At 35.8% G+C, this 8,300-nt stretch overlaps 1 protein-coding gene across 17 annotated transcripts; it reads left to right on the forward strand.

Annotated features, from left to right (window-relative positions):
* Window positions 1-860: 860 nt before the first annotated feature.
* LOC111373165 (putative pentatricopeptide repeat-containing protein At1g77010, mitochondrial) lies at window positions 861-6,968 on the forward strand. 17 transcript variants are annotated; one of them, XM_022995661.1, is made up of 5 exons: window positions 861-1,330; window positions 2,640-5,584; window positions 5,879-5,959; window positions 6,026-6,162; window positions 6,637-6,968. In XM_022995661.1, exon 2 carries the CDS (start codon window positions 2,778-2,780, stop codon window positions 4,836-4,838), a length of 2,061 nt encoding a protein of 686 aa, XP_022851429.1. In that variant the 5' UTR covers window positions 861-1,330; window positions 2,640-2,777; the 3' UTR covers window positions 4,839-5,584; window positions 5,879-5,959; window positions 6,026-6,162; window positions 6,637-6,968. The 17 variants fall into 17 exon arrangements, with proteins under 17 accessions (XP_022851429.1, XP_022851431.1, XP_022851433.1 ...); XM_022995663.1 differs by having other exon boundaries at window positions 5,887-5,959; XM_022995665.1 differs by having other exon boundaries at window positions 6,111-6,162; window positions 6,637-6,964.
* Window positions 6,969-8,300: the final 1,332 nt, after the last annotated feature.

Below are 8,300 nucleotides of genomic sequence, written 5' to 3' on the forward strand. Positions count from 1 at the left end.
ACTTTTTTTTAGTCGAATAGTTCTTATTAATTACAAACTTTAAAATGAGTCCAATATCGATATACTACATCGCTTTGTATTAAAATCTAATTATTGGATTCTAATAAGATAGAAATTTAAAAAATATTTTTTGTCCATTTTTTTTTCAAAATATAACTATAAAATTTATTTTAAAAAATTTCACGTGTTATAATAGGTGTCTAATGAATAAATGACTCAATAATTGTTTTCAATTAGTTGCTAAGTTATGGATAATGTTAAAACTTTGGGTGCATCGGAGATCTATTACGAAGAAGAGATGACCTTAAACTTAAAAAGAAGAGTTCAAATTCTAACGAGAAGATAATTTTGAAGGGGAAGATTTTTTGAATTCGAAGGAAGGGAATGTTGTGTGTGTTAGAACATGAATGTATAGATATTAGAGCCAACCCGATAATCTACTCGAAAAAAATCACCGGGTCAATGGTTCAATCAGTGGGTTATTGTTAAAATTTAATTTTAATTAAATTTTATATTTGAAGTGAAAATGAAACAATTTTTTGAAATGTAATATATATATTTTGCTCACAAAAAACAAAGGACCATCACTTGCCATAATGGTTGTGAAGTTAAAATATTTTCTTTCCATCCAAGGATCAAGTCACGAGTTCAACAAATTTAGGAAAAAACTCTAATTTCTTCTTCATTTTTGTTTTACAAGTTAAGGGTAAAAAAGTCTTTTGACACTTTTAAATAATTAAAATTTTTTTATTTTTATAATTTTGGTCAAAGGCCAATTGGACAAAATGTCTATTAGGGTGGCCTTTCCAACTCATTTCCCCTTTTATTTAGGCTATCTAGAGCTATTTCCTCTCCCCCCCTCGCCCCCTTCCCCCAACCCACGCCACCACAACACCCACCACCATGAAAGCCGCCTTCCGAACTGCCACACCGCCACACCACCGTCGCACAACGTACCACCGCACACAATACCCACAGCACACAACCACTACACCAACAATAACAAATAAAAATCACCCCAAAATACCGATTAAGCAAGGAGGAAGAAGAAACCACCCCCCAAAACCACAGTAGAGCCGCGCCGTTCAGATTAGTGTGTCGCCAAACACCTTAGCCAACACTCACCAACAGAGACCCATTCAACATAAACACTACAACTATCAACAACACACTTCCACGTCGTCACTCTTTTGCGTGCGGCGCTGCTCGTCGCCTCTTTTTCGTACGCAACGCTGGCAGAAGAAGAAGGTGAAAAAGGAAGGTCTCTCGCCCATTCGTCTGAGCAGAGTCGTCCCGTCCTCTAGCCTCTCAAGTCTCGGCCTCTCGTCTGGTAAGTGGTGCGGTCCCTATATACTTTTATGCAAAATCTGCTCCGAGTACTTATTTTCTGAATGTTATTACGTCTGTCTGAGCAAAGATTTTATTTTGTGTGCATGAGCAGAATTGTTATTATATATGTTTAAATGTATGGAGGTTGGTTTGGGCTTAACTTGATAGTGTGGTTGAGGGTAATCTGGTACATAGAATTACTCAATTGAGAATAGATTTTGCTTAATTTTACATGATAGACTGATTAGGGGTTAGGGCTTAACTTGCTGGTGCATTTTATATGATAAAGGAAGACGCTCTTGGTGATGCAGATGCAATATTCAAGATGCGTTTCGATAATGAAAGACCAACTATAGCAAATATTTAAGGCCCCATTTTAGCTGACGTATGCTTCTTTGAAGCAAATATAGAAGGTAACGGTGGGCACGTTGCAGAAATATGTTCGGTAAATAATTTCATCTGAATGCCTTCTTTTCTTTTTCAAGGATTAGCATCAAATATTATTTTTCTGCCTAGCGCTAGGATAATTTGAATTAAACATTTATATTAACTTCTGTACCAAATGGATTTTTTCTGATTATTTAAAATAAAAAACTTTAGTATCATCGGGTTATCTACTACCGATTAAATAGGACTGCTAAATATTGAGCTTCTGCTGAAGGAACTGTCGGTCAATTTTGTTGGTGCTAGATCTTCACAATTAACTAGACCTATAATGTCTATCAAATGCGCCTCAGTATTTCATATCTGAACTTAAGTGCTAAATTTCTAAAATGTTAACCAGATGATATGACAAGTTACAACATTTTTGACATTTTACCCTGCACTACTGAGCATTGCCTCAGTTCTTTGCTGCTTCATTTTTATCAATGTTTCTAACATCTTGGCATGATTGGCTGTGCTTATAAATCAAACTTACTTTTAAGTTACTTATCTTGTTAAATATTGATTTTCATAGTTAAGTCTCAAAACAATGTCATTTTTAGTATTGTCGTAATATTGGTTTATATTTTTATCATTATCAATTCCATGCTAAAAACTCAAAGTTTGGCATTGATTAAATTGTGCCTGCACTGAATAAAATTCCTCGCTTTGCACCTCTTCCAGTTGCCATTCTCTTCTTATCAGATGGCCTGTACCATTCAAATTTCTCAGATGTCGGGTTTGTGGGTGTTTTGTTTCATTTTTTTAATGCTTAAAACATGTTTGCATAGTGAAAATCGTTACCCACTTTTTTAGTTTTTGCATAATAAGGTTTCCTCTCTCCCTTCTTTTTTTTTTTTGATTTCAAATCTGATGTGGATTAGCAGGTGATGTGGCACGCCGTTAGTCGCCAAGCAAGAAAACCGTCTTCCATGTCATCAAATAAGTTAACAGATTTTTTAGTGATGGATAAAGTGCGAACAAGATAATCTTAAATGAATAGCCGTTAGCATCACTAGTTTACTATGGAAATTCAAGACTTGCATTCCTATGCACGTTTACTCAATTCCTTCAACACCCACAAATCCATTCCACAAGGACAACAACTCCACCTCCTTTTCCTCAAAAGGGGTGTCCTTTTTTCCACTCTCAACATTGCCAATCGCGTGTTGCAGATGTATGTAAGATGTGGGGAAATATCTTGTGCCCGAAAGATGTTCGATGAAATGACGCAAAGAAATTCATTCACTTGGAACACCGTTCTCGAAGGATGCGCAAAATCTGGTGACAAAAATGATTTATTGAATTTGTTTTTGTCGATGCCCTACAAGAATGAATTTTCCTGGAATGTGGTTATTTCGGGGTATGCAAAAGCTGGGGAATTGGATGTTGCACGTAGATTGTTTAATGAGATGCCGAGTAAGAATGGGATTGCATGGAATGCAATGATTCATGGCTATGCGAAAAATGGGTATCCAAGAATGGCTTTGAGGCTTTTTAAGGATCTCCTGAACTCAGAAATTGGGCAAATGGGCAGTGTGTCGAGTTTGGATATGATCATATATACCACTGTTGTTGGAGCATGCACGGATTTGGGAAGTCTTGATTGGGGAAAACAGGTACATTCTAGGATGATTGTTGATGGTATGGAATTTGATTCAGTTCTGGGAAGTTCACTTGTGAATATGTATGGGAAGTGTAGTGATTTGGATAGTGCAAGTGATGTATTAAATGCAATGAAGGATCCGGATGATTACTCTATGTCTGCTTTGATTTCTGGGTTTGCCAACTGCTGTAGAGTGAATGAAGCAAGAAGAATATTTGAACTGATGACTAATCCTTGTGTTGTGATATGGAATTCTATTATTGCAGGATACATTGCCAATGATGATCCGATGGAAGCTATATTATTATTTGATAGGATGCACAAGGAGGGTGTTAGGGGAGACTCGTCTACTATGTCTAGTGTTTTGAGTGCCTGCAGTAGTATAGGCATTCTGAAAAATTGCACGCAATTGCATTCTCATGTATATAAGTTAGGAATTATGTTTGACCTTGTTGTTGCCAGCGCTTTTATTGATGTATACGCCAAATGTGGAAGTCCTAATGATGCTTGCAATTTATTCAGTGACCTTAAAACTTATGATACTGTTTTGCTTAACTCCATGATCACCATTTATTCGACTTGTGGGAGAGTTGAAGAAGCAAAATGCATCTTTAATAGTATGCCATTGAAAAGCTTGATTTCATGGAACGCAATGATTGTGGGTCTGAGTCAAAATGGGCTTCCAATCGAAGCATTAGATATCTTCTGCAAGATGAATAAGATGAACATGAGTATGGATAAATTCAGCATTGCCAGTGTGATCAGTGCCTGTGCCAGCATTGCATTGATTGAACTGGGTGAACAAGTTTTTGCTAGAGCTACCATAATTGGCCTTGACTTTGATCAGATCATTGCCACCTCCCTTATTGACTTTTACTGCAAGTGTGGTTATGTCAGAAGTGGCAGAAAACTGTTTGACCAAGTGGTAAAATTTGACGAGGTTTCTTGGAATTCTATGTTGATGGGTTATGCTGTAAATGGTTATGGAATTGAAGCATTGAGTTTATTTCGTGAAATGAGGTGTGCGGGAGTTTTACCTACTAACATCACATTTACTGCAGTTTTGTCTGCATGCGATCATTGTGGACTGGTACAAGAGGGGAAAAATATGTTTCACATAATGAAACACGACTATCATATTGATCCTGGTATTGAACACTACTCTTGCATGATTGATCTTCTTGCACGGGTGGGTTGTCCTCAAGAAGCTATAGATCTTATTGATCAGATGCCTTTCAAAGCAGATGCGAGCATGTGGTTATCAATTCTTAGAGGGTGTCTAGGTAGTGGAGATAAACCTCTTGCTAAGAAAGTGGCCCGGCAGATTATGGATCTTGATTCTAAGAACTCGGGTGCTTTTGTACAGTTATCGAGCATATTGGCCTCAGCTGGTGATTGGGAGCAATCAGCTCTGGTGAGGAAGTTGATGGCAGACAAGAGGATCCAAAAGAATCCTGGCCGAAGTTGGTGTGATGTTTGAACCAGAGAATGCAGATGACTCTCAACACACTTAGAATTTATGCTATCCTTATTTACAGTAATATTTTGCTACCTTAAAGCATGAAAAATATTATCCTCTTTTGATTCCATAATGATCTGTAATTTAAGGTGAATGAATATAGGGTATAGGGTAGGAACCATTAGTTTGCAGATCATGGATCAAAAAGATTGTTCATGTTAACCACCAAATTGGTTGATGAAACTAGTTCTTCGGTAGCCATAAACCATCATTTGCATGCTGTTCGATTCAATTTTTACTGTTAACTTTTTAAGGCAGATATTGTAAACCATAAAATTCACACTTTTTTAGAAAACTAAAATTAAGTTTGGTTTTACACAATCTTAATACAAAAAAATAGCAAAATGATGCACATTACACTGGAAGGCGTCCACTAAAATTGCATGTCTGTGACTTACTGGAATAAGACTAAGACAACCATTTTGCATCATTTAGCACACTTCTCTGATGAAACTGATATTGATTTAATACATGAAGTATATTCTTTGCAACAGACGAAGAACGAAAGAAGAGAAAGAACAAAACCTACACAGCTTAAGTTGTCATGCTGCAATGAGTAGATTAACTCCATAAACTCTCATGGATCTCATTTGAATGGGGAACTTGAATATTTGGAAGTGTGGGCATTACTCGATTTCTGATGTGACAATGCTGTTTTTTTATAATGCTACAGCCGTGAAGAAGAATATAACAGAGGTTGATCAATTGTGAGTCTCACCTTGTTCCCCATTCTTTTCCCTTTTTGAGGCAGCTTTTAATTTTTTTTTTCTTTTTTGGAGGGGGGGTGCGGGCACTTTTGCTTCCAAAATTTTTGAAATTCTGTTTAAGAAAAATTTAGGCTCACCAAATATCTTTTCTATAAATGTTTGGTTTTTTATTTGTGAAATCACAAGATTAATATTAATAACATAACAGAATGATCTTGTTATTTTCTTCTATACTGATTAAATGATTCCAGTTTTCCAGAAAGAACACGCTTATCACTTTTTCTCTGATTGAAGGATTTTAGAACTGAATTCAACAACTGTTGCTTACAAATTGAAGCTCTCCATCTGGAATGACTTGCTATGCCTAGTAATTTGGTATGTGCTCAGCCTCAAACCAATGTTTTGGTCCCTCTATAATTCGTCTCATTTTTCTGTCGATAGGTTGGATTGATATAAGAATCACGTAAATCAGGGCGAATTCTGATCGTTTTCTGCCATATAGTAATTCATTTTTACTGACTATCAGTGATTGAATTGGATGATCAAGGAAATCCTGCTCTATTATCGTGCTGCATAAGGTAATGTGGCAAACTTATTCTTATTCCTCTTTAATATTGTTCGCGTCATTCTGCACTTTGTTCTTGGAACTTCAGAATCACGTGACCAATTGTGTATGTTGCTGCTTTTTTCTTATTTTTGTATACAAATAAATGGATGTGTGGCACATGAATGTCAAGAATTGAGAACATGAGACACAAACCAATTGTCGGTTCTTCATCTTTCAGTTTCAATAGGGGTCACTTTTGCCCCATTATGACTTTAAGTTTTGGGCAATCTTGCGCATGTGATATGTGGATGACTCCGAGGAAGTAATTATAGAAGGCAAATAGATGATAACATGTGAATTGAAGTTCTTTCACTGGTAAAAGATTGAAGCTTAAAGAACACCAGAATGCCAAGGGATATGGGATTCCATGTTTAGGAAGTTTTTAATCTATTTTTCCTGCCGACAGATAGTTGAGGGATACGTAAATTTCTGGCTGATCATGCAGGTAACCAGGAGAGATGGTGGCACCAGTTGATAAGCTTCAGTGGCGTATATGAGGTGCAGATAGATCACTGAAGCAATTCAACATGATGAACACGAAAGAAAGTTGCGAGTAATTCAAATGATATAAAAAAAACCCTGTAAATTCACACACATACAATGTAAAATGTATTTATCTAGGCACAAAGTGTAGACATGGACTAGTTCGAGTTTTGATTTTATGTAGTAGTAAAGTGCATCTTTCATGAAGACCGGTCTTTGCCCGTGCAATGCACGGGTCACGACATTTTGAAGCTAATGTTAGCATGTTCAATATATAAGTATTGACGGGAGATATATGCGTTGATTGAAGAAAGGCTATTTGTGATATTCATTGCCAATAGCAAGCACCATGACAATTTATTTTGAATCATAATATTTTTTCTTCATTTCTCCTCGACTTGAGTGTAATGCTCCACGGAGTAAGTATTCGTCAAGCACCATAAAACATATGCACAGAGAATTGGGCTACCACTTGCTCTTTGTGGAGCACACATGATATTACTCACACAAGGATGAAGGGTAAATCATACATTTAACATGATCACCCACTTTTTGTTTGCTAGCAGCCAAGCCAATTAGCATGGGCTTGGTTGAACAATACCTTCCAGTTATCTTAGCCATGGCTCATAGTTGTTCGCTTTATCACCTGACCTCACAAATTCATAGCCCTTTGTGCATCCAGTTATCTTATACGTACGATACAGAAATAAAAGATAAAGATTTATTATTAGTTATCCATTTGACCTAAATGTGTTTATCCCCGACAAAGGAGATGTGAACTTGCAAATGGTCACTTGTATTTGTACCAAAAAATTTAGAAAAATCAAGCAAACATTGTACCAATAAAACAATTCCATTAAACAAATTTCTCATCATTTTTTTATTTGAAGTTTAAGATGCTCACATTTAACAAGACATTCTAATATTGTTAAATAGACTAACAGAGACTCCAACATAGACATTCTTGATATTGTTAAATAGACTAATAGAGACTCCAACATATTCACAATATAATGATTTTCAAAATCAAACAAATCAAACTTTAATCTAGTCATTACAGACTTTAATCGAGCAATAATTCATTAATTCTACAACTGTTAATGCCTAAAATTCCTACACACTCAAATACCTTAAAATCTTGCAAATCCATTACTGTTTATACTGCCTCTAAACATAATTAATCAATTAAATAGACTAATAGAGACTCCAACATATTCACAATATAATGATTTTCAAAATCAAACAAATCAAACTTTAATCTAGTCATTACAGACTTTAATCGAGCAATAATTCATTAATTCTACAACTGTTAATGCCTAAAATTCCTACACACTCAAATACCTTAAAATCTTGCAAATCCATTACTGTTTATACTGCCTCTAAACATAATTAATCCACTCTCTTTCAAGAATTGAGTAATCAAGAAAAATCATAACCAATTAATCATTTGAAACCCCCAAAAAACAAAGGAACTAAAATTATATTAAATTAAAATCCAAGAACAATGAATCTCGAGTGAAGTTAATTTTTTATCATCAACTTCTCTCATAATAATAAACAATTGACCGAAAACAAAATACTAAGAAACTATTTAGTTCCCCCCCCCCCCCCCCCCCCCCCACCCCC

The sequence above is a fragment of the Olea europaea genome, unplaced genomic scaffold (assembly GCF_002742605.1).
Source record: "Olea europaea var. sylvestris unplaced genomic scaffold, O_europaea_v1 scaffold1076, whole genome shotgun sequence".
Lineage (NCBI taxonomy): Eukaryota > Viridiplantae > Streptophyta > Magnoliopsida > Lamiales > Oleaceae > Olea > Olea europaea.

Excerpts from the sequence above, each read along its gene's own strand:
- LOC111373165 (XM_022995658.1), top strand. The coding sequence starts at position 2,778 with ATGGAAATTCAAGACTTGCATTCCTATGCACGTTTACTCAATTCCTTC.